Source organism: Danio rerio, chromosome 9 (genome assembly GCF_052040795.2).
Source record: "Danio rerio strain M-AB ecotype USA chromosome 9, GRCz13ab, whole genome shotgun sequence".
Lineage (NCBI taxonomy): Eukaryota > Metazoa > Chordata > Actinopteri > Cypriniformes > Danionidae > Danio > Danio rerio.
In genome coordinates this window covers 10,230,729-10,257,095 of record NC_141029.1, presented here as the reverse complement: position 1 = coordinate 10,257,095, position 26,367 = coordinate 10,230,729, and the positions used below count along the sequence as shown (strand labels likewise).

Genomic DNA, 26,367 nt, shown 5'->3' with positions numbered 1-26,367 from the left:
TTTGCAGTCCTTTACAGTAGCCTAATATTCTTAGCCATGCTTCCCTTACCTATGCATTTATTTCTACTTTGAATGAAAATATTAAAAATACTGTATAGGGTGGTGATTTTTTGCACATTATATAGACAACTAATGGTAAGAGGGGCATGATTAAGAAACAATAAATAGATATCAACAAGGACCTCCACTCAGAACGCTAAAGCAAATGGTCAGATTGGTCAGATAGTCAGAACTAAATTCAGTCGATTAACTTGCACAAGAATAACAATATGCCCTAAGCTAAATATTCCTTCCTTCAGCTTAGTTCTTTATTTATCAAGAGACACCACAGCAGAATGAACGGCCAACTATTCCGGCACATGTACGCAGCGGATGCCTTTCCAGGTGCAAACCAGTACTGGGAAACACCTATACACTCTTATATTCACACACGTTCACTCATACACTATGGCCAATTTTGTTTACCCAATTCACTCCATGTCTTTGGACTGTGGAAGAAACTGGAGTACCCAGAGAAAACCTACACGAACACAGGGAGAACATGCAAACTCCACACTGAAATGCCAACTGGTCCAACACAACAGTTACAAATCAATGTAAATTTTGATTTCACATGAACATTTAAATCATGAGTGCATGTTAAAATAGATTATCATTATTATTAATGCATTTTTACTTATAATATATCAAACCAAGCAGATCCAAACACAAGTGAAAGTGAGTCTTACTAAATCTCAAGTTTTCATAAATATGCTCCATTTGTTTGTAATGGCGCCATCTTGTGTCCAGCAAAAATATATCCTAAAGCATTTTAGCAGTAGCCTGTGATGAATACAGTACTTTATAAATAGTAATTTGCAGTTATCCACCTTTTAGTAAGTTTAACCTGTTTAGGCATTTCAAAGTAGGTATATTAAAAAAAATCTGTATTTCTCTGTCTGTAAATAAACAAATAATAAATAAATGAATGAATGAATACATTTGTTTAGTAGATTAGTAGACGTATTTATTCAAATTTAAGAAGCAAACACACATTAGTATCTGTTTTCCACAACAATGAAAAAAAGAATACAATTGGCAGATACAAACACTGAGTTGAGAAGAAAAGTTCAAGTTTATGAAACTGTGTGAAGGCTGTAGACCTGTTAAACACAAAGAGAAAACAGTTTTAGTTTTCTTTGAATCTTCCTGTGTGTCTTAATTGTGTAGTTTTATTGTTTTTATATTGATGTTCTTGTGCACTACAAAATAATTTATTAAATTTTAGTATTATTTGTTTCTTGCAATCAATAAACGTTTATCATTTATTTATTTTGTCCTTTGATTATTTTTGTCATAGGATATATATGCTGTTTGAATTTTATTCAAAGGTTAAAAGCAGTGCCTACACTTTGTGTTTACATTATAGCCTGCGTTTGCTGCTACAACTCAAAGGGTTGTAATATAAAGGTATATAAAAAAGGTATATAAATACTGAGTCGCGCCAGCTCCGGGCCGCAGCGCACATTACTCTCGGGCCGATTCCGGCGCGGATGCGGCAGCGTCGGCTTGCTTGCGGGCCGGAATCGGGCAGTGAGTCCACAGGCATCCGGCCCGAGTCCGGCAGCCGGAGTCAGGCAGGCGGGAATCTAGCCGGATCTGGCCCGAGTGTATTTTGCTATCAGGGAATGACTCATAAGAAGCAGACATTTCAGATCCTGTTCAAAGTTCACATTACCCCAATTATGTGGTCATGTGTATTTTTAGCTGTTTATTTATAACAACAACATGTTTTAATTAGGTTAGATTAAGATGAAGTAAAATTAATAGAAAAGGATTAAGGCGATGTTAAATACAGTACCTCTTACTACTAACTGGTGTGTTTATATGTTGTGCTTGTGTCAATAAAATATGTGAACTCATCGGTCTTAGCTTGTATGACTCTAGGTGGTAGTCAAAAATATATAAAAGGATATTCTTTGGACATATACTTGTAATCTTTCAAGCTCATTTTCAATAAAAATACATTTATAACTTTTTATTTTAAGTTTTACTTGTACTAAGAAATGAGTCATTGATGTTTGTGATGCTCTGCAGTAGATGCAGTAATGAAACAGTGACTGAAGTGCTGTGGTGAAAGTGATGGAGAAGTACGGTGGCTGAGAGAGCTCAAATGTGTTGCAAGTAAAGAAAACACATGCAACTAGAAAAACACAAACAAACTGAGAAATCATGCAAATTCTCACAACACATACAGAAACACACTGCAAATAGTGCAGACCAGAGTCACCAGGCCACACGGAAAAGGGTCTCCAGAGAGTGACAAACCTGAAGTAATTCCAGCAGGCACACATTATAAGACATTAATATTAGGCTAGATTCAGGTCATGATGTCAGGTAACCAAATTTTATATCTAGCCAGAGTCTAAGGACAAAGTTATTTTGACGTCCAATAACGACGTTAAATTATGTTAATTTTTGGTTGATTTTAGGTTGTGTTGGAAAATGACCAAAATCCAACGTCTGATAGACATTATAGTGATAACGTCCACACAACATCAAGATGTAACATGAGTAGACGTTGATGTTTGGTTGTTTTAAGGTTGATTTTAGGTTGCTTTTAGGTTGGAAGTTGGGCAGTGATGTTAGCCTTGTTATGTATTTACGAAATGCGAATTGTCCATAATTTGTTCACGTATCCTTCTATGGTGCATCAGCAGTGCATAATGTCCTGACGTAATGCGGAAGTGTTGTATCCGAAAAATAAACATGTAGTGTTAGACAGATGTCCTCGTCTCTTGACGTTATTTAAACAAAATACATGCAGAACATAACAGGTCTGACATTGGGTTTTGACGTCAACTCGATTTTCATTTCCAAACAAAATCCAACGTCCCCACGACGTTGAGGTACAATGTCAATTTGATGTTATGTTGACATCCTCTGCGTGCAGGGATGATTAATGAGGTATTCAACTCATAGTTCAAGGAAAGAAGGAGGTGGGAGGGGAACGTTTAAACACCAAAAAAAGCAAATAAACACTCAACAAATGGGTGGTAGCAGCTCTTCACAGATGAGTACTGCTAAACTGAAAGCAAGACCAAATATAAAATGTCCTTGGCCTCGTCTTCTTTTATCTTCCGTTGTCATTGCTCCTCCTTTTATCTTTCTAGAGCTCCTCTCTGTGGAACTATAAATGAATTACCAACCTATGTCACGCATAACGTCACATAAGTTCCCGGTTGCAAAAAAAGAGCGGCTGCAATAGCAAACATGTCGTGTTGTGCGGTAAAAAAATGGAAAACTTAACTTTTACTGTACACCACACTGCTTTAATGCCAACTGACGTATTTGGCTAAAAGGGAGCTAAATGGAATGAGAACCTAATTAAAAATGCTCGACAGTTCTCATGTTATATCAGGAAAGTTCACGCTATGCTGAATCATACACATTACTCATTTTTGATTGCAGAAATAATTTCAGGAAAAACAGTTAAATATGGTTAATTAAACTGCAGACATTGAATACTAAGTATGAAATGTGAAAGTTATTTAGGTAAAGTTAGTTTTATATTTCACACATTTATTCACTGACAACTTGTGACACACTCCCTATATTGTTTACGACAGCACTTTGAATATTCGGTCTGAAATAACCAGCAAGTGTGACTTGAAAACAACAATAGTAATTGTTTATTTGACTGTGAACAATGTTGTACTTTGATAGTCATTGGCTGCTAATATGATTTCGCTATTGAGAGTTTGTAAATAATACTTTTTATGAAATTTTATTATTAAGGAGAAAGCGCGAATGTGTTAATATAAAACCAGTTTTACCTCTATGTGTAAGTTCACATACCCTGCCTTACAGGTGCAGTTCGCTGTCAGAATGCAGTTGTTTTGCTTGTTGATGATTATTACCCAGGCCTTGTGCAGTTCCATCTCTTTTTCTTGTCTTTGGCTAGGCAGAACCTTGGTTTTTAGCTCTACATACTGTAGTGTTAAATCTGGTAATCATGGAACATTATTTCTTGCACATGACCACACAGAACAACATTGTTGGCATCCAAAGACTTGTAGGCCTTTAACTTCTCTCTTTTGAACTCACATTCATCTTCAATGAGATTGTATATTTCAGGCTGAATGCTTAGTCATTTCGTCTTATCCAGTATTCATTGAGTGGGTGTTATCGCAAATAGATCTGTCAGATGAACGCCGCTCGCTTTAACATTTATTTTGCCAAATCACTGTGCTTATCACTGGGTCATGAGCTGTTATAATACACTGAAAGCCTTATGTAAATAATATATATAAGTCATCAATATATCTTATTTCTAAGACAACAACTAACTCTGTACTGCATCAGATGTCATTCCCTCACTGTAAATGCTAGTGCCCCTGTTTTTTCTGCCACCTCCCTACGTACGCATCCTGAATGTTTACAAACATGGTAATTCGTCTATAGAGCGGTGTGGTGCACAGGTTCTCTTTCATAGGGCTTGGCCACACTCCAATTGCTAGACACGTCTGCTTCCTAAATTTAATTTAATGCTAATGAAACTGCAATTCATAGGGACTGCAGTTCATTAATTGGGGTAAAAATGTACAAACAACAAGGATCCGTACAACCAGGATGTTAAAATCAATTAAAAACTCATCTCCAGATCTCAAAATACTTCTGACAGTAGACAGGAAGCAGCTGGGGCTCATCAGTTTTTCGAGGTCCCCAACACATTTCTGTTATGGTCTGTGCTATACAGCACATTTCTGTATTTGCATGTGTTGTTTTGTCAAACTGATCAAGATGTTTTCTCAATTTTGTGTTTTTCTATTTGCATGCATTTTCTTATCTTGCAGTATGTTTGAGCTCTTGCCGCCATTGTATGCATTGCAAAAAATGCTGGGTTCAACACAATCAATTTGTGTTGGTGCAACAAAGGAATTATGTTAGTTTATTAGTTTTTACAAATCTAAGTAGATTAAACATAAAATAATTAAGTCCCCCCCCCAAAAAAAAAAAAAATCCCAATAATTGTGTTGTTTAAGCTCATTTTAACAAATGTCATTTCATGAAAATGACGAAGTGTAGGTGAATACCAAGTTCAACTGACTTACACAGACTGTTGTTAAGTTTTTGTCACAGTCAGAGATCTTCATCATATTCTGAGACAAAAATAAAAGCATAAAAAAACATACTTACACTTGTGCTTTATAAGAACCATGTGTTATAAATACACTTACATCCTTTTCACCTGAACGAGATTTTATCGTCTGCCTCTTCTGCTTCCTGTTACAAAGATGAAGCATTAAGAGAGCAATGCAACACAATAGTTCAGTAGAATAGCAGGGGATTTGTTTGTAGTTGTGTGCATGTTTGTCCCTGTTATTGTTTGTCAGGACATCAACTATCCACAAAATTGCTTAATTTTTTGTCAAAATATAAAGGAATTGACATTTTGAAGATGAAATCATATGAAGCCATTGTATTGCTAAATTATGACTATGATTTAATGCACAATACATATCAATGTATTTTAATATCTAATATAAATTTTATTGTGATACATTTGATGCTCAACAATAAAATAATTATATGTAAAATGTTAGATTACATATTTGCACTGAGTGTAAAAAGTGGTAGATACTGTCATCAGTAAAGGCCACAAAATGTTCACAAAAATATATTTAAAAGTTACTCATCTGTTTGAGTCTTTTACTAATGCTGAACACATAAAGATGTTTGTGACTCGCAGCGTATAGTAAATTGTAAATACTGCTGCATTTCTGTATCACAGGTGTAGTAGCAGCTGAGGTGCTGGAACTACTGTGCATGGCGTGTGAAATGTTCATAAAAACTCAACGTCTCTCACCAGCAGATGCTGATCAGACAGATCAGAATGACTCCAAAACATGAGCTGATGATAATGATGAAGATGCTGAACGATTTTTGTTTAGGTGATGATGGTGTGTTTTCCAACAGACACAAAAACAAGCCATGAAATTAGTCAGCCAGCAAAGTTGTTCTTATAGCTGCTGCAAACTTATAGTTAAAAATAAATAAAGTCATGTAATAACCTGTTATTGTTAATGTCCATCTTATGCCTGCTGGATAACAGGTGTAGTTTCCTGCATCAGACACTTGTATTTGCTGTATTGTTAATTCTCTTGGAGCTGCTGGGTTGATGTGAATCCTGTTTGAGCTGAAGTTTGTGTAAGTTCTGTTAATCTCAGAAGAATATACAAAAACAGGGGAGTTGTTCATTCTCCATGTAAATTCATTATCTAATGTGGTTTTGTTGCAGTGAAGTGTAACTGTTTCCCCCACAAACACTGCTTTGCTGATGTGCTGATAAATCTTTGACTCTTGGTTAGATTTTGAACAATCTAAGAAAAAACACAGAAAATCAGTCACTACACTGGGTTGTGAAATTGTTATTATTGTTATTTTCACAGTCATCCTGCAGTAGGAACAAAAGGCACACAAAACACAATTGATGGTGCTTAATCGTTTGACCTGGTAATGCAACACATTTGAATATATCTTGTAAGCTGAGAAAATATTATATACTATTCTTTCTATGCTAATGAAGGACTAATGAGACATTCCAAGCATGGGATGGGTCCGCTCCGATGAGTTCCTCACAGCTCCAATACACATCTCTGCCATTTGCTTACAGTAACCATGTGCTTTTCACCATACACAATTATTCTGCTTGTGATCTTCCATCATATAACTCTGTCATATTTGGTGTCATTTGAAAGTTTATGACTTCAGCTTTGTAGTGATAAAATCAACAGAGACATTGTTTTTCAATATACAATACATTTACTATTGCAGAGTCATGGCCTGAGGAGAGTATGTGAGGGTGTACTCACACTATGCTATCTGAACCGGGCTCGTTTCCCGGATCGCTTGAGTAGTGTGAGTGCGCTGAATCGGGCTCAGGCATGGTTCACTTGGGAAGAGGTGAGACTGAGCGCGGTTCACTTCACTTGGGCTGAGTGCAAACAAGCCAAAGCCCGAAACTGAAAGACATGACTTTTAAGGGACTGGTTCATATAGATTTATTAATCATTCTTACTGTTCAGTGAATGCAAACTGCCGTAGTTTATTAAACATGCAAACCCCTCACTGCATGACAGCTGTAAACCTTCAGCAAGCCTCCTAATTCCTGCAGCACGAGGGCTTTATGTTTGCTTATGAGCGTCAAAAGTGGCGATCTGTTCGGCGAAACATCTGACTGCGTGTCACCGCATCTCAAACGACTAAAACAATATAACTGAAGAAATCTCCACTGTGCTGAGCGAGAGGGCTTCTGACTAGCGCATCATCGATGATGTAAGCGTGCCCAGGCCCGATTGTAATGTGAGTGTGGGCTGTTGGGGGAGACAAGAGGGGGGGCAAGTGTGCTTTGGCCCGGTACGAGGCAACTGTACATAGTGTGAGTAATGTTCTTCTCCCCCACTTTATCTCCTCAACTTTGCCCCCATGTTCAGCTGGTTTTAGGGGGTGGTTTTCAATCATGTTTGGCAATGCTTTGCCCAGGATATAATAAAGGAAGGTAACTGCTGATCTGGGAGAATGGCTTTAACTCTGCGTCTCCTGCACACCGGTGCGTAGCCTCATATGCTAACAAAGGCAGTTTCACTGTCTTTGTTGCTTAAAAGTGCATATGCTACAGCTAATTTATTTATGCAATATGTTATGTTGTTATATTCTAAAGCCTTAAACATGTAACTTAAAAAACAACTTTGCCTGCTTTAAGGCGTTGAGATTCTTTCTCTTTATCAATGATGATAACAACTTTAATGGAGTCAGAATTAGATTAATGACAATGGAGTAAGATAAGTAATGGATTTAAACACACCATCCTTTTACATGCTTTCTGTTTCTGATTATTGGTTCAGAATAGCAGCTTCAAGCCTTACAATCTTTTTATAACCACACCAAATAAGAAGGTATAGTAAATAACATTTCATCATCAAAGTTGTGGCAATTATTAGCTGCCCACTAGACTCAATCACAGTTCTTGGTAAAATTGTAAAAATTCATTAACTTTGAGATGAAGTGTAATTGTAGTCTTGAAGCCTAATAACTTGGTTAAAATACAAGTATGAGTTGTTATAGTTTATTACAGTTACATTCAAAATGAGTTGTATGCAAATTAATATTTTATCTTAAAAGGATTTTGATCACTAAGGAGATTACACTAAATGTAACTTTTGTTTTTATATTTAAACATTAACAGAAACTGTAATTTGTAATTAGTGTATAAAGCAGTTGGTGATTATCTGACTATGAGTTTACATTCTCCTATAGATGCCAAATATGCAAAAATGTATACAATTAAAAAACATTATTAAATAATAATTTTAAATGTTGTTTTACAATAAATTTCATTTATAAAATTTCCCCTTTCAGAAAAGTACACACTTTTTTATTTTTAAAAAAGCTTAAAGGTATTTTATTTTTCATGTAGCACTATAAAATTAGACATTTTCCAGAAGCCAAAACAATAATAATTTACCTGAATTATCCAATATGTTTATGCATCTTTTTAATGTGTTTTAATGCATAATGTTGCCTTCTTGAATATCACTATTGAGACTGTCATTTCAGAAAAAATACTGTGAAAAAATAATGTTGTTAATTATATTATGAGGAAAACCAAGCTTCATGATTTATTGAAGTGCAGCAAGTACTGCAAGAGAACAGTTTGTTATTTATTATTATTCTAAGGTATTTACATAATATTAATAAACTTAAGTAATCTAAACATACATGTTATGATTTACTTTTAAAGTATGTACTTTGTAATCTGTGGGAAAAAAACAAGAAAAAAAAACTTAATCTTTTGAACCCTGATTATATACTGGATTATTGCTCTCTGGCGATTCCATATGCGTCTTTTATTCTCACTTAGTTGTGTAAGATAAAAGCGTCTTCTTAATTAACAAATGTAAAATATAATCTTTGACCAAGTGAGAATTACAGAAGAAACAAAAGACTTTTTCAACAACAGCACTAAATTGTAAACAATTTAACAATAATATTTATTCATCAAGCTATGCTGGGCTTCATATTAAGGACATATTATTTGATTTTTGTCAAAAAATGTTAAGTGAAACGTACCTGCATGAATCAGGAGAATAATGACGACACTGAGGTCCAGATGAAGAATCCAGGTTTGAAATTTGGCCATTGCAGCAAACTTTAACCCTGTGAAGGAGCATAAACTCTTATGCCCGTTCTCTATCTTGAAGACATGCAGGCGAGCTGTAAAGACTGAAAAAAGAGAAGAAGAGAGGAAAGAGGGCAATGCCTGTGGTAAAACAGAAAAGAATATTTGGTACATTTAATAGACTATTATTGGACTTAAAATCACACTGCCTGTTCTATTGTTGAGCATGCAAACACTTTTTTATGGTCTTCTTTACTTGGCCTGTTATTACCTCCTAAATTTTAGCTTTTAAATTGGCCTTCACAGTGATTATCCTTATCTATAAATAACCTAAACATTAAATATTTTCCTGCATTTATTAAAGAGATCTGCTTTGATGATTTGCACTGAGAGCTACAGAAATAAAGATGATTTGACAATGAAATTCATTAAACTAAAGAGCATTCATCAAAATTGAGAAATTATTACTATAATGTTTTGATTGGGTTACCAGGAATTAAAGTAACATAATTCAAAATAAATACATTTGCTTCAAATTGATCATTAATTCTTTTGACATATATGATTCATCTGCTCATATCTCTCTAAAGAGGAACATCTTCTATTCGCTGTATATGCTCAGTTTGATGAATAAAGTTATGTGGAATGTTAGGAATTAGAAAGAATAAAAATCAGAGACTTTCTCTTTCTCAGTTTTTAATTGGTCTAAACCTGCCACCTTACATTTCCAACGTTTAACAGTTTTTGTTGCAATGCTTCAGCGGTCATATAGGTGTAAAACAGCAGGAAGTATGCCTGTGTGGCCGGAATAGCCCAACCACAAAAAACTCAACATGTTTTCATGACTTCTACACAACATTCAAAATGTTCACCATCTGAAAACTTTCTAGTCCACAAATAAGATAGAGGACTGATTTGAAGAGTTTTCATGTTGTCAGCTATTTCTGTTTATATGCAATAAATGTTTATATGTGTAGCATGTACAGCAGGTGTGCATGACTGGCTGACTGTGATGACAGGCTGACTTTTCATATTCAAATTGTGCTTAACAACTTTTTTCAAAGAAACATTGACTCTATGATAATCCAGATGATCCAGAGTTATTCAAAAGCCCACCATTCATTCATTCATTTATTTTCTTGACGGCTTAGTCGCTTTATTAATCCGGGGTCGCCACAGCGCAATGTACCGCCAACTTATCCAGCAAGTTTTTTTTTTTTTTTTTTACGCAGCGGATGCCCTTCCAGCCGCAACCCATCTCTGAGAATCATCCACACACACATTCACACACACACTCATACACTACGGACAATTTAGCCTACCCAATTCACCTGTACCACATGTCTTTGGACTGTGGGGGAAACCGGAGCACCCGGAGGAAACCCACGCAAACGCAGGGAGAACAAGCAAACTCCACACAGAAATGCCAACTGAGCCGAGGCTCGACCCAGCGGCCTTCTTACGATAGCACTACCTACTGCGCCACTGCTTCGCCCTCAAAAGCCCACCATAAAATAGTAGATAAAAATACCACACACCAGGTACATTTTAAGATTTGACAAAATGGTAACGCACAATGTGGACTTTAAGGATTAAAGTGTTTTTTAATGCTTTATTAACAAGAACAAGCATATACAGTTTCGTTTTACAGCAAAAGTATTTCACATGCTTTAACAACGATTAAATAAGAAGAGAAGAAAAAATATATATAAAATGAAAGGTTATCAATTCATACAAATATATTATACATTTTCAAATTTTCAATTTCTGTAAGAATGTAATGCATTTAAACACAGACAATATAAATTTATATAACATTTTATATTAAAATGATACAGGAGGACTATATTGATCATTTAAACTGCTTTTCTATTTTTAGACTTAGAAGTCACATTTGTTTGCATTATAATCTCTTTTTCCAGCTCTAAAATGACAGGTTAACTTTTTGTAAAATGAAGTAGTCTCTAAATACCACTTCACACGTCAACCACAAAAGGGAGGTGTTGCATCTCTCTAAAACTGTGACATTCTCAATGTCTGCTGATTTTGCAGATAAAATCAACATTATTCATTGAGTCATTCATTTTCCTTCAGCTTAGTAACTTTATTCATCAGGGCTCGCCACAGCAGAATGAACCGCCAACCTATCCAGCATATGTTTTACACAGTGGATGCCCTTCCAGCTGCAACCCAGTACTAGGAAACACCCATAACCTTTCACATTCACGCACACATACACTACGGCCAATTTGCTTAATTCAATTTACCTTTGGACTGTGGGGGAAACCGGAGGAAACCCACACAAACATGGGGAGAACATGCAAACTCCACACAGGACCAGTGGCCTTTATGCTTTGAGTGCTAACCACTTAGCCACTGTGTCACCAAAAATTTACATTAGCTTAAAATATATATAAAGTATTATAAATTGTTAGTTACTTTCAACAAGGGATGGACCACTCACCTTAAGTCATTGAACATTTTTTAGGACAGGTATTTATCTCCTATACTTGTGTGTTTTATAACATGTCTATTTTTTGCCACAGCCATCTATCAGTTTGCACATGGAGATTTACGGATATGTATATATATATATATATATATATATATATATATATATATATATATATATATTGCTACATCTTTAAATTTAATTGCTAGTTAATGACCTTATGAAATATTTTTTTATATCTGTTATGTCCCAGGACATATTCGTTTTTTCTTTCTTTCTTTCCTTCTTTCTTTCTTTCTTTCTTTCTTTCTTTCTTTCTTTCTTTCTTTCTTTCTTTTTTTTTTTCCTCTACTCGAGTACGAGATAATGACCATCACCTGCTGCCAATGACGAACTGCTCACTGATTGGAGAATGAGAAGAGCAATAGACATTTAAGCACAATGTCACCATAGAATAGTGTGTTTTGTGTGTGGAGGCTCTTTTCTTAGACTTTACATTTTTCTTTTGATCCTTGAAGCATTATCTGTTTATTAGGAGCTATATTTTGTTTAAGTTCTGTTCATGCTGTTGCCTATTTTATGTAGTTTTTGCCTTAGAGACTCTATTTGGTTGTGACTTTGCTACAAAGTTTTCACTACTACTTTGTTATTAACTTTTTACTTTTTGTTAATTTTGGATTGGGTTAGTAGAGAGGGGGTGGCATTTTTCTTTTTGTGATTGTTTTCTCCTGTTTATGTGAGTGAGGGTGTTTTTGATGTATTTTTCTTTTTGTTTCTTTAATAGTTCTTTCTATCAGTTAGAAAACTTTTTGTTTGTTGTTTTGACTTGACTTCCTCTTGAAGTTTTCTTGAAACCCTCCCTTAATCATTAAATAAATCTTTTGTTAATCTTTAAGTTGCATTTTTCTTTCATTTAGTCCTTTGGGAGGTTACTCATGGGACCTCATTGCTGACACACACAAACTTTTCAAGTTTTCTCATAATATATTGCAGCATTACTACTGCTGTGATTGATCAGATGTAACTGGTTGACTGTTTAAGTGGAAATGAAACAAAGTATCACTTACTTGAATTTTACTCTGAATACTTTATCACAATCAAACTTTAACAACTGTTAAATGTATTAAATAAAGCACAAGTCTGCATCATTGGATGTGCATGCAAAGTGGATTTGCTTACAACGAGCAGAAACATCCACTTCACGTGTCAAAAACAAGAGCCTTTTAAAAGCCTTTAAGTGCTGTCTGCAATTTTATACTAAAATGAGCCTTTTTTTATGCTTCTTGGTTGGGTTCAGTATTTTTCTTTTTATCATGATGTAAAGGTTATTTCCATTGCCCTTAAAGTTAAATATCTGAACATAAACAGAATGAGAAGAGAAATATATGAAACAAAAGGAAGAGAGAGTGTATATTCATCAATTAACATACAAATATATTATACATTGTCAAATTTTCAATTTCTGTAAGAATAACAGAGAAAATATACATTTATATAAACATTTTTGTAAAAATGATACAGGAGAAACATATATTAATTATTTTAATAGTTTTTTAGACTTATAAATAACATTTGCTTGCATTATAATCTCTTTTTCTAGCACCAAAAAGACAGGTTTACATTTTGTAAAATTCACCTAAGTCCTACGTAGTCTTCGAGTACCACTTCATACGTCAACCACAGAGGGGAGGTGTTGCATCTCTGTAAAACCATGTCACATTCTCAATGTCTGTTGGGTCTTGCAGATTAAAATTACCATTAGCTTTAAAAAAGATATGAAGTATGAGAAATTGTAAGTTACTTCTTTAAGCAAGGGAAGGGCCATTAACCTTAAGTAATCTTTTAGGACCGGAAAATATCTCCTCTACCTGTATGTTTTATGTGTTTATGTAATATGTATATTTTTTGCCACAGCCATCTATCAGTTTGCACATAGAGATTTACAGATGTATGTATGTATGTATATATATATATATATATATATATATATATATATATATATATATATATATATATATATATATATATATATATATATATATATATATATATAATGTTATTTAAAATTTTCTAATTTTTCTTTGAGGGTCTCATATACTAGTTATTTGTTCATATGACGTTACATAAATAAATAAATAAAAAACTTTAAAATGCTACAAATTTTCTCAAAATATGTATTATGATCATCATCTCTTTTCTTATACTGTCTGATACGGTGCATTCAAAGATTCAGTCTCTCTAAACTCCTCATCTTCAACAGTGTGCATTGCTCTGATTGGTCAGATGAGCCAGTCAGATGTAACTGTTTCAAGTGTTTATGAAACCAAATGTCTCTCACATGAATTTCACTCTGAAGGCTTCATCACAATCAAACTGTAACAACTGTTTTATGTATCAAATAAAGCACAAGTCTGCATCATTGGATGTGCATGCAAAGTGGATTTGCTTTTAAAGAGCATAGTCAAAAATATTGAAATAAAAGTGCCACCTAAAATTTTCTTTTAAAAATAAGCATTTTTCTTAGGCTTTTTGTTCAGTATTATCCTTTTTATCATGACGCATAGGTTATTTTCTTCAGAACTCTTCAGAACTGTATATATAATAACTATGTAACACACACACACACACACACACACACACATATATATATATATATATATATATATATATATATATATATATATATATATATATATATATATATATATATATGTATATGTGTGTGTGTGTAATTCCAAAACCTTGTAATAATAATAAGATAATAATAATAATAATAATAATAATAATAATAATATGATCACACTGAAGAAAAGCATAAAAAAGGTATAATTTTGCATTGTGAAAAATACATAAATATCACAACCGATCTTTTTCAATTTTTTTTTTTTTAAATGTTGCGGTGTTCATTAAGTGATTGCCACATAAAGTTAATACAATGATTTGTTAAGTATATGAGAATGTGATGTTGAGGTGTTCTGGTTATAGGCTTTAATTAAATAACAGAATGATGCGCCCACAGTATAATAGCTTCTTGATTAAAGGCATGGAGCATCTGTAGACTGTGCAGAAACAGTAAAGCAGCCTTCCTGTACTGTAGAACATCTGGCTTTCATGTGTCTCTGACAGGATTCTCTTTGATGTGAGGGAAACTGTTTCAGACAGACAGGTACGTTTTCACTTGTCTTTTTGCTGAGGCTGTGACTTTGTGCCAATTATAAACAGATAAGTCTAATTAACATCAAATTATTGCTGCTGAAAAAGTCTGTATGATGGCCAGACCTGTGATATTTTCAATTCACAGTGATTCGAGATCCTCTGATGTCTTTCATAACATCGATATACATACATAATATTCTTTAGAAGTCTGCACACCATCTACACAGGTAGAGGACAGAGGCTTTGGGCCAATTAAATCTAATGATGCAGAATATGTAGAGAGACTATTGCAGACATCCTTCTTATCACATCCTTCTTATGTTTTTCACTTGTCATCTAAAAAGGAACCGGTTACAAAAAAGATGAAATATAATGTATAAATAAATATGCATAAATAATAGGGCTGCCAATGTTAACACATTTACATTCAATTCAAGTTTATTTGCTAGTCGAAATCTAAAAAGTTAAGGAATAGTGTTTAGGGAGGTCAGTTTATAAACATAGTTATTTTGGAGTTATACAGTATATAGTGTCCTTCTAAAAATAGAGGAGGTCTATCTACACTACAGTATGTCTATAATACATGTTCATTTAAGTGTATTTGTGCATTAAGTGACTGTTGTCCTTGAAGTTATCAGATGGCTGGCATCATCTCTAATGTATTCAATTATTATAATTGTCATTAATACAAATAACAAAAAACTAATTGTAAAAACTAATCATTTACATTATTATTGATAATAATCATCATTTTGGACAGGTGTCATGGTGGTGCAGTGGGTAGCATCATCACCTCACAGCAAGAAGGTCACTGGTTCGAGCCCCAGCTGCATTAGTTGGCATGTCTGTGTGCAGTTTGCATGTTCTCCCCATGTCGGCTTGGGTTTCCTTCGGGTGCTCCGGTTTCCCCCAGAGTCCAAAGACAAGAGCTATAGGTGAATTGAGTAAGCTTAATTGTGCGTAGTGTACGAGTGTAAATGCAAGAATGTATGAGTGTTTCCAAGTGTTGGGTTGTGGCTGGAAGGGCATATGTAAAACACAAGTTGGATAAAATGGCGGTTCATTCCTCTGTGGCAACCCATTTTCAAAGTTTTGAAAATGCACAGCCAATGTGATGCCACATTGTGTGGCTTTTGGTTGTAATTTTTAGTTAAAGGCAACAAGGACAAATGAAGTGCTAGCACTGCAGTGCTTCACTGCCCTCTAAGCAAGACGAAGAGAAAAAAATAGGAAGATGCCTTTGGACAAAATAAAACATCATAAAGACTCTTGTTTTTTTTCTTCTCTGAAAAAAGCTTTTGAAGAAGCTTAAAAGTGGCTATATGCATTTAAAGGTTTAACCCTCCAGATAAGCATATTTGGGGCAAAATCTTTTTTTTTTAAATAGTTTCCTTAATCTGAGCAGTTTTTATTCTAAATTTACCATCTGAACAAACACAAAGAAGACTCAACTCAACAATGTTAAGTGAATAACTTTTTAATCTTTTGCTTTGCCAAAAAATGGGCACAGATTAAAAAAAAAGAATGGGAACAAAATTAAAGCTATTTTTGTTCAATAAAATCCAATAAATCCAACACAATTCTGGTTAATCATATAATTAAATAAAGGTCTAAGCCTATACAACATGCCTAATATGTTAAACACACACACACCACCACAAACCGTCTCTGCCCCCAACAGTGAAATAGTGGCACTGAAATATTCAATATTTAGACATTTTTAGGTATTGGTTGACTGAAGTAAAACTGACTGCAGTGATATTTTTGCTGTAGTAAAAGATATGACCTTCAACATAAAAATAAGAATATTTACATGAACCTCCAGCTGAAACAACTGGTCAATTTTATATAGTTTCTTATCTGAATGGTTCAGGATTTGGCAACTATAAGTTTGCAGAGCACTTGATTCAATAAAGTTAAGGCCTTTTTAAAACCAACCTCAAACTTTGTCCCATAGGAAATGAATGGAGAATACTATAATTTTTGTACTTATAGAGGGATATACGTTTTTTTTTTAAACATGAAATGCATAAATTGTAAGATTTTATTTTTCAAAGCCAGTGATTTGTCATGTGTCTTATCATATAAAAAATGAGACTTGTGTACACGAAAATATCCACTTTACGTTATTAAAAAGAGCAAGTGCTGCATTAAAAAGGATGCATAAGAATTCAATCAAATACTTTCTATCAGATACAAGAAACGCTGGATGCCTGTTAGGATGTAACTATGGATCTGTGAGCCACTGAAGATCTAACTTATTCTTAGAGAGACCCCGTGTTTGGTCAGTTTCACAGGTCAGTAAGTCCACAGTTTTCTCCATTCACGAGTAGCCCATCCACCTATTTTTATGCACATTTTAGAATCATTCATTCATTCCTTTTCTTTTCGGCTTAGTCCCTTTATTAATCCAGGGTCGCCATAGCGGAAAGAACCGTCAACTTATCCAGCACGTTTTTACACAGTACATTTTGAAAACGCATATAATAATTTGTCTTAGTCTTCTAAGACTAATTCAGGTAATTCATTCATTCATTTTGTTTTTGGCTTAGTCCCTTTATTAATCTGGGGTCGCCACAGCAGAATGAACCACCAACTTATCCAGCATATGTTTTACACAGCTTCCAGCTGCAACCCATCACTGGGAAACATCCATACACACTTATTCACATGCATACACTACGGAAAATTTAGTCTACCCAATTCACCTATACCACGTTTTAGGACTTGTGGGGGAAACCAGAGAGTTGGAAGAAACCAACGTTAACACGGGGAGAACATGCAAACTCCACACAGAAATGCCAGCTGGCCCAGTTGAGGCATGAACCAGTGACCTTCTTGCTGTGAGGCAAATGTGCTACCCACTGCGCCACCATGCAGCCAATTCAGGTAATTTATTATATTTAAAAACAGACCCACGGTGGCTTCTCCTACCACAGCAAATTCTAAATTAGTTTTTGGTATTTGGCAACAATTTATCAGAAATTCAGTTGTGTTCTCGTTGGCTTTCTGTGACTAAACCCCTTCTGTTTAACTCATTAGATACAAAAGATACTTTATTTGCAAAAAAATGTTAATGATATTCCAGTTTTGTGCATCTTTGGATAGAAACATTGATACTGATGTAGCAATCCTTATGGATGTTGACAACTGTCAGCATGTTCAGCATCTTGAGTTTCTTGTCTCTGTTATTTCTTAACATTGATATCTTGGGACCACATCTCCATTATATTAAGCCATATACAGTTTGTCATAACAATTTTAAGTGGTTTACTTTTTGTTCTCAACTCATTTCCTGTTTTTCAGTGTTGACACCTTCTGGAGAAACTAAAAATTGCAAAAACAATTTGAAGCATTAAGATACAACAATCAGTTCAAATTGCATTTACTGTACTGATGACGGAATTTGCAACTAAGTGGATCAGTGGTTAACAGTAGGAAGGTTGCTGGTCGTTTCCTGACTGGGCCAGTTGGCATCTCAGTGTGGAGTTTGCATGTTCTTTCTATGTTGCTCTGGTTTCCCCTACAAGCCAAAAAGAAAATGAATGAATGAATGAATGATGGAATTTTTGCTATACACTGTAAATTTACTCTAAATTACCCTACATATCCCATGTCCTTACTTTTAATCCCATCATGCTGCTAGGTATTACCTGCTAGGTAAGAATGTGGTGGAGAGGAAGATAAAAGGATTAAAAACATGGCTTCATCACTCCTGACCTTGCTTCCGAATATCTGACTAGTCGATGTTAAAGGAGTAATACTAGAGATCGAATAGCAGATGCATCTGTGACAGGTTATTCATTCATGAAGGCAATTTATGCAGACGCCGTTAGATAAACAGTGATGAAAAGTAGCTGTGGAGAGGCAATTATATGCTGTTCTGATTACCAAGCACTCTTGGCTGAAAGACATTAGGAGGACAAAGATTGTGTTAAGTAAGCTGCTATTTGCTTTAGATGATTGAAAAGTCTTACAAATAAATCTATGCAGCTCTTACTTCTACACTTACTTGAAGGCAAAGTATTCAGGTATTATTCTGATGTGCTTTTTTCACATTTTCATTGGGTTAGAATTCATTAAATTAGCATATGCACTGTTAAAAGCCCCATCATTTGATACAGCAAGTTTTTTTTTCAGTTTTTTTTTTTATTATTTAATTTTTTTACAAAGAAAGAGTCTCTGTGGAAAAGACATGGATATAATTTTGATGTGATCAGTCATTTGGCAAACCCACAGCTCATCGAAATTCTGCATTTTAACTAAGCAAACCACAAGACAGACCTGTTGCTATGAGAAGCAGATAATGAATTGTAAACGTGACGGTTCACTCTAAGAAAAATAGCATTACATAAATAAATAAATAAATAAATAAATATCTAAATAAATAAATGTGATCATGTTGTTCATTCTGTACAATCAAAATGTTTTAAGAATGTTAATGATGTAATATATATATATATATATATATATATATATATATATATATATATATATATATATATATATATACACATAGGCTATTTTTAAAGTCCTAATACTTATTGCTTGCTTATACTGCTGTTAACATACTTCTAGACAATGTTCAGATCTTGTATTTCAAGATCTATCAGGTTCTTTACTCTAAACATAACTATCACTAGAGCATCAGTGAATCTCAATTTCTAAATTGTATATAGATTTGTTGACAATTTCCTCATTTTAACAATTTTTTACACACTGTTTTTTGTCCTACAGCTGTGTGTGGGTGAAACTGGGAACCCTGTCTGATTATGTGCTGAACAATAAAAACTGAACCAAATAATAATAATAAATACATTAGTAACGTTTTAGGGTGTACTCACACTATGTACAGTTGCCTTGAACCGGGCCAAAGCACACTTGTCCCCCCTCCCGTCTCCCCCGACGGACCACCCTCACATTACATTCAGGCCTGGGTGCGCTTACAGTACGTCATCGAATATGCGCTGTTCAGAAGAGAAGCGCTCTCGCTCAGCACAGTGGAGATTTCCTCAGTTATATCATTTAAGTCGTTTGGGATGTGGTGACACGCAGTCAAAAATTTTGCCGAACAGATCCCCCACTTTAGACGCTCATAAACAATCATAAAGTCCTCGTGCTGCAGGAATAAGGAGGTTTACTGGAGGTGCAGCTGTCGTGCAGTGAGGGGTTTGTGTCTTTAATTAAACTATGACAGCTTGTGTTCATTGAACAGTAAGAATGATTATTAATCCATATGAAACAGTCCCTTAAAAGTCACGTTTCACTTTCAGTTTCGGGCTCAGGCACGTTTTGCACTCACACAAAAGCGTACTGCGCCAAAGCCCAAGCCCATAGTGTGAGTACGCCCTTAGTATAAAGAGGAGAGACCTATCCATATTATTACTGTACCTAACTAAACTCTCAGAAATGAAGGTATGCAAGCTGTAACTAGGGTGGTACCTTTTTAAAAGGTACACATTTGTAAAGGGTCCATACTGATACCTCAAAAGTATAAATTAGTACATAAAAAATTTAATAGGAACACTTTTGTACTTTTTAGGTACTAATATGTACCCTTGAGGTATTAATATGGACCATTTAGGCACAAATGTGTACCTTTTGAAAAGGTACCACCCCAGTGACAGCTCATATTATTTCTGAGAGTGTATTTAAAGTTCATATTTTGCATAATTTTATTCCACATCCCTAATTCAACCCAATCCTAAACTTACATGACTATTAATAAGCAGCAAATAAGGTGTTTATTGAGATAAAAGTCATAATTAATGGTTTGTTAATAGCAAGGATTCATTTTCCCTCAGTTTAGTTACTTATTTATTAGGGGTCCCCACAACAGAATGAACCGCCAACTATTCCAGCATATGTTTTACGCAGAGGATGCCCTTCCAGCTGCACGCAACCCACTACAGGGAAACATCCATACACTCTCACACAAACACACACACACACAAACACACACACACACTGGCCAATTTTGCTTACCCAATTCACCTATATGTCTTTGGACTGTGGGGGAAATCGAAGCACCCAGAGGAAACCCAGGCGAACACGGGGAGAACATGCAAACCCCACACAGAAATGCTCAAAGCAGCGACCTTGAGGAGATAGTTCTAACCACTGTGCCACCATAGGAAAAACTGTACTTTAAAATAAAGTGTGACCAATACATTTAATTAAGGTGAAAAGATCATTTATATGTGAATATTCACCACCCTTAGAGATATTTATTAAGCTTAGCATTATAAAAGGTCACAATATAGGTCACAATATAAGAACGCTTTGTGGAAAATGATAACAGTTGTTTGACCAAGATCATTGTTCTCTGCTCAAGATTAGATTACTCAAAAGAGTTATCTGAAAAGCCATTTTCAGCCAGGTTCAGTTCATGTCACTACACTAATTGCTTTGATCCATTAAATATACAATTTATAAAAACTTATTGCTTTCTGAATACAATACACAGTGCCTTTTAGTGAGAGCTGCATTGTCCGACAAAAGATAAACAAGGCATACAAAACCTAAAAATGTATCTTTAAAGGTCTACAAGGTGCGTTTTTGTACAGTTGTTGTATTTGTACCCCTAATGTTTTCTGATTATGATTAAAGGGATAGTTCACAACAAAATGAAATTTCTATCAATTACTCATATCCTTGTTTCAAATCTTTATGAGTTTCTTTCTGTTATTAAACACAAAGGAAGATAACAAAGCCGGACACTTGCAACCATTGACTTCCATGGTATTTGTTTTTCTACTATGGAAGTAAATTAGGGCCTTTCAGCTTTCTTTGATATATCTTTGTGCATCTTTAGACAGAAACATGGCTACTAATGCGGCAATGCTAATGCTATGAGAAGCAGAAAATGAACTGTTAACGTGATGGTTCACGTTTATTAATAAAATAGTACTAAATTAATTAAAGTGAGCATATTGTTCATTCTGCACTAGCAAAGACATTGTTCAGATGATGTATTTTAAGACCTGTCAGGTTTTTGTACTCCAAACATCACTGGAGCGTCAATGAATCTAAACCAGAGAAAATAAGTAAATAACAGCCTTTCAGCTTTTTTTGATATCTTCTTTTGTTTTTAACAAGAAACTCATAAAGGTTTGGAACCACTTGAGGGTGAGGAAATAGTAAGTAAATTAAAATTTTTGGTCGAAATCTCCCTTTTTAAACTCAATCATTGGTGTGTGATTTGCCGGGCGATTATCAGGTCTTTACTATTTCGGTTTATTAGAAAACTTATTAAAACTGTCAGATTAGAGGAAATAATTATCTAAAAGTGTATTTCATATACTGACAATAATTGTCAAAAGGGAAATAAATCTGTGAATACCACAAAAAAATAAAAATAAAATAAATAAATGCATGACAGTTCAGTAGCTGGTGATGTCACGTAAGGAAACACTATGCATCTGCACAAAATTCACCATTATTGTTTTAGTTGTCCAAACTGTTTTCACAATGTTGAATTTTCAGGGACATTTTCAACACCACTGTTGATAAGCAAATTATAATGGCCAATTACTATTAAATGTTTCCATCATGTAATTTTCAATGGAAATTATGCAGGGTCTGCTTTTATTCACAAACGTCAACTTTAATAATGCAGTTTTCCACTCACAGTTGATGTTTATGTTGATTTCTGTTAATTTTCTTGAACATCATGTTTCATATCTCAAAACACATTTCATAATTCAACTCAAACAGATACTGGTGTCCCAGTATAAACATACTCCAGCTTTTAATAAAACTTAAATGTAGCAATTGTATGATGGAAGTGATGAATTGTTGAAGCATTATTATAATATATATTTTTTGTTTTGTTTTGTTTTGTTTGGTTTTTTAAAATTAAAAAGGTTTATCTTTGTAGCCTACCTGGAGTTCTAGAGCGAATCTTTCTATCTCTCTTCTACTCTTTCTCTATTTCACTTTAGCCTATATCTATTTTAGCTTAATATCGCATTAATTTGAGCATGTAACTTTTCTAACATTCCACTAATATTTGTTATGTCTCACACAAGCAAAAGCTGCACTTTTCTGCAAGTGTAGGCTAATATATGCAATAATATGGACTTATTGGTCTCGCAAACCACTAGCACTTTTATCCGAGCTTGTGCTCATTATCTGGATCTGCTCCACGGCTTTTCACGGGCCACGTCACGTCACGGAGGGGGAAGAAACGGATTCCTGAGCGCTGCTCGAGTTTCCTGCGATCACATCCTCAGACCTACAGCGGACCGAGACGTCGCGCTTTTCCTCCTCACAGACACCCAGGCGGCGTTTTTTTGCAAAAAATGGTGAGAAACCTGAATTTTATTTACAACATTTTACAGCGTCTAAACAACTTGTGTCGTTTTGCCTGGCGTTTTCTCCTTTTGTAATGTCTTTTCCTCCGTTCTCCCTCTTCTCTCCGCCCGTTACAGATGTTTCGGTGTTTACCCGTGTTTTTCCTCCTGGCTGTAGTCTGCTGTCATGCCGAGGTAAGTTACACCAAACCCGCTTTTAATAAGGAGAAGAGCTCGTGTTTTTGGAAAAGAATGTTTATTGTGGATCCTGATAATAGTTTCTCTGATATCCGACTTGGCCAGAATGAACTGTTGAAGAAACATGAGTGCACTAACTAACTAACATTACTTACAACAAAACAATGGATAATTATGATTAATGTTAAAACTGCGGCCAGTGTAGTTGTTTTTTCCCAATTGAAAATGTTTTGTACATAATGAAAAGCAACTTCAATGAGGTTGACTAACATTAGATCATTCCAGACGCCTTCGAGGAAAAAATAGAGAGGGGGAGAGACAAAAAAGGTTTATTTTACATCCATAGAGCGGGTCGCACCTCATGTTGGTATCACATGATCATGTGTGCACGTGACCGAATTGGCACTTAAACTAATATGTATATTTTACTTTAAATTTAGTATCAAGTCAGAAAGCATTTATGCATTCAGATAGAGAGCTCAGTATAATGTATGAAACTTATGGCACTCAGAATTGACCAAATAATAGGCAGATATATACAAAATATAATTGCACCTTTTGGCCATTGACATTTGAAGTAGATCATCTGTATTCAACAAAAGTTTGATAAACTATTGAACAACACCCAGTGTTATCTGTTTTTTTTTTTTTTTGAAGGACAGTTTGGAAAAATGTTTATGATTGTCTTCGAATGTTGACTACTTTTGTTTTAATTGTCTTTGTGCCATTTTGGCCAGATAAAAACCATCGATCTTTCTTTCTTTCTTTCTTTCTTTCTTTCTTTCTTTCTTTCTTTCTTTCTTTCTTTGCTTTATATTCACTAACTAACATTACCTATTTGCGATTGTTTTCAAACTTCCAATTCAGTTGCCATAGAAGAAATTAGGAATAATAAATGGCAGAAAAATGGTCAAACTACTTACTCTTCAAACAAGTGTGTTTATGACTAAACATAAAAAGTTGAATAATATAATAGGAAAACATCAGTTTGCAACATCAAGCAGCATAAAGAGCTGTTTTTAATGCCTAAAAATGAATGCAAGTGGATGATACTAAAAGTCTTGAGACAAAAAGATTAAAATGGCTGCGCCTGCTCATACCTAAAGAATAAGGTCAATAGAAAGCATATGATAAGGAGTGGTTATTAAAATTCCTGAACTAATTAAGATGCCAAGATGCATGTCACAAAACACACATTACATCACCTGGTTTGTGTTTGTGTGGTTAATGAACTCTGTGTGGTGAGACATTGGTGGTCTTTGCGCTGGCAATTGGAAGAGCTGTAAACAGACAGCTGTTAAAAGCAATCAGATCACAAACTGTTTGGAGGTGTTTGGCCTGTGAGTTTACACTGATTTCAGTGCTCCGATGCAGCTGCTGATGGGGGCCATATGTTGTCTTTGTTAGTGTTGAGCTAATTGCGTCCTTTCGCACTGTGGTGCAATAACAACCTGCCAGGTGAGCTGCATTAAATGTCACACAGCTAGAGAAACACAATGCATACAGTACAACGGCTTACATTCTAAAGCTGTGTTTTTTGTTTTTAAATGGGGTTTTAGAATAAAAAACGCTCCTTGATTCACTTTGAATGTTCAGCTTTAATTCTCTTTGTCTAATTTTGACCACTGATGAAAACCATAGATCATCTTTCTTTCTTTCTTTCTTTCTTTCTTTCTTTCTTTCTTTCTTTCTTTCTTTCTTTCTTATCAATACACAAAATTCCTATTAACACAAACATAACATTTAAAGCCTATTAACACAAAAACATAATATTTAAAGCCCAATTTAACCCATAAAACAGTTAATACTTTTCACCTTTGTATAGAATTTATGTATTTTAGTTGTTTATTTACTTGCAAATATATTATATTTAGAAATAAAACGCTCCTTGTCCAAGCTGGCGTTTTTACTTTGTTTCAGAAAGTCAATCTCTGTTTACACAATACAGCCTAAAACATGACGTGTGATCATTTATGCTCACTGGACATGCACATATTTTGCCGGCATCCATACTTGCAGTCTACTAGTTGTGTGATACATGAAAGTGGCTTGACGAATCAGGAAACGATACACAATAGTCCAGAAGATTGTGATATTGGATAGCCGTGACTAAAACAGTCTTGGTTTCAAAATACTTCATTTTCATGGGTCAAAGATGCAGGAGTAGTGTGGATGGCAGGTAAAACATATATACAAAACATGTACATGAAATGGTGTAAATGTTGCCTAAAACATTAAATCTAACCATGGATCACAAAGCTAGTCATAAGTGTCAGCTTTTAGAAATTGAGATTTATCAGTCAACTAACAAAATCAAATGTTTTTTTTTTTGTTTGTTTTTTTGTGAAAAATAAAAACCATTAACTTTAGGTTCAGTATATTTTTGTTTATTAGCCACAAATATTCCCATGTAACATTAGACTGGTTTTGTGGTCCAGGGTCGCATATTGTTATAGACTCTTTACACAATTTCGGGTTTCTCAGCAGTGAAGTCGTCATAGTTGGGTAAACTTAGAGCGCAAGACTTTCAGAAAAGGGTAAAAAATAGTGTGAGATGGATAACGTCACTCCGAGGAGAGAATAACATCGAATTTACTCTCAGCCCCAATAGCTGCTGAATTAATAGAAACACCCCGCACAAGCAGTAATTATTTTTTTTTGACACAAAGATGATATAATGCATACATAGATGCATATAAATGTTCATACATTTTTTTATTTGTATTTTTTTAATTAAAATATTAAAAATGTTTAAGGATTTAAGATTATGATGACCGTTAAATGCGTCTTGTGCATAGGGTCCATCTATATCAGTGGTCACCAAACTTGTTCCTGGAGGGCCGTTGTCCTGCAGATTTTAGCTCCAACTCTAATCAAACACACCTGAACAAGTTAAATCAAGGTCTTACTAGGTATGAAACATCCAGGCAGGTGTGTTGAGGCAAGTTGGAGCTAAACCCTGCAGGGACACCGGCTCTCCAGGACCAAGACTGGTGACCCCTGATATATATGGTCAGAGAAAATTACTTCAGCATTTATTTTTCATGAAATCCAAGATAATGGCCCACAACTAGTGCTGTATTAGGGTGTGTTCACATTTGGCAGGT

General features: G+C 34.7%; 3 protein-coding genes across 12 annotated transcripts in view; 2 read left to right on the top strand and 1 right to left on the bottom strand.

Annotated features, from left to right (window-relative positions):
• Nucleotides 1-26,367, top strand: part of LOC147842272 (uncharacterized) — a 543,494-nt gene that overhangs the window by 35,103 nt on the left and 482,024 nt on the right. The gene's annotated exons all lie outside the window — the stretch shown is intronic.
• On the bottom strand, nucleotides 988-9,236 carry LOC147835248 (uncharacterized). Its single transcript, XM_087267526.1, has 4 exons — nucleotides 9,112-9,236; nucleotides 6,054-6,362; nucleotides 5,849-5,914; nucleotides 988-5,265 (listed from the first exon to the last, which is right to left on the bottom strand). The coding sequence occupies exons 1-3, from the start codon at nucleotides 9,179-9,181 to the stop codon at nucleotides 5,871-5,873; spliced, it is 423 nt and encodes a 140-aa protein (XP_087123652.1). The 5' UTR covers nucleotides 9,182-9,236; the 3' UTR covers nucleotides 988-5,265; nucleotides 5,849-5,870.
• fstl1b (follistatin-like 1b) overlaps nucleotides 22,965-26,367 on the top strand; it is a 96,734-nt gene continuing 93,331 nt past the window's right edge. For 9 of the 10 annotated variants that reach the window (XR_015498732.1, XR_015498734.1, XR_015498733.1 and 6 more), the window contains exons 1-2: nucleotides 22,989-23,074; nucleotides 23,201-23,257. Coding sequence is in view for 2 of the 10 variants with exons in the window: in XM_087265997.1 (XP_087122123.1) it covers nucleotides 23,072-23,074; nucleotides 23,201-23,257 (60 nt within the window). In the remaining 8 variants the exon portion in view is untranslated. Of the gene's footprint in view, nucleotides 23,075-23,200; nucleotides 23,258-26,367 lie in introns of all 10 variants that reach the window. The other variant, NM_001039621.1, reaches the window with a different exon arrangement.

Excerpts from the sequence above, each read along its gene's own strand:
- LOC147835248 (XM_087267526.1), bottom strand. The coding sequence starts at position 9,181 with ATGGCCAAATTTCAAACCTGGATTCTTCATCTGGACCTCAGTGTCGTC. Across the intron at positions 6,363-9,111 it reads TATTCTCCTGATTCATGCAG|ATTGTTCAAAATCTAACCAA; the intron begins GTACGTTTCACT and ends GTTTTTTCTTAG. Across the intron at positions 5,915-6,053 it reads ATGGACATTAACAATAACAG|CATCTTCATCATTATCATCA; the intron begins GTTATTACATGA and ends AAAATCGTTCAG.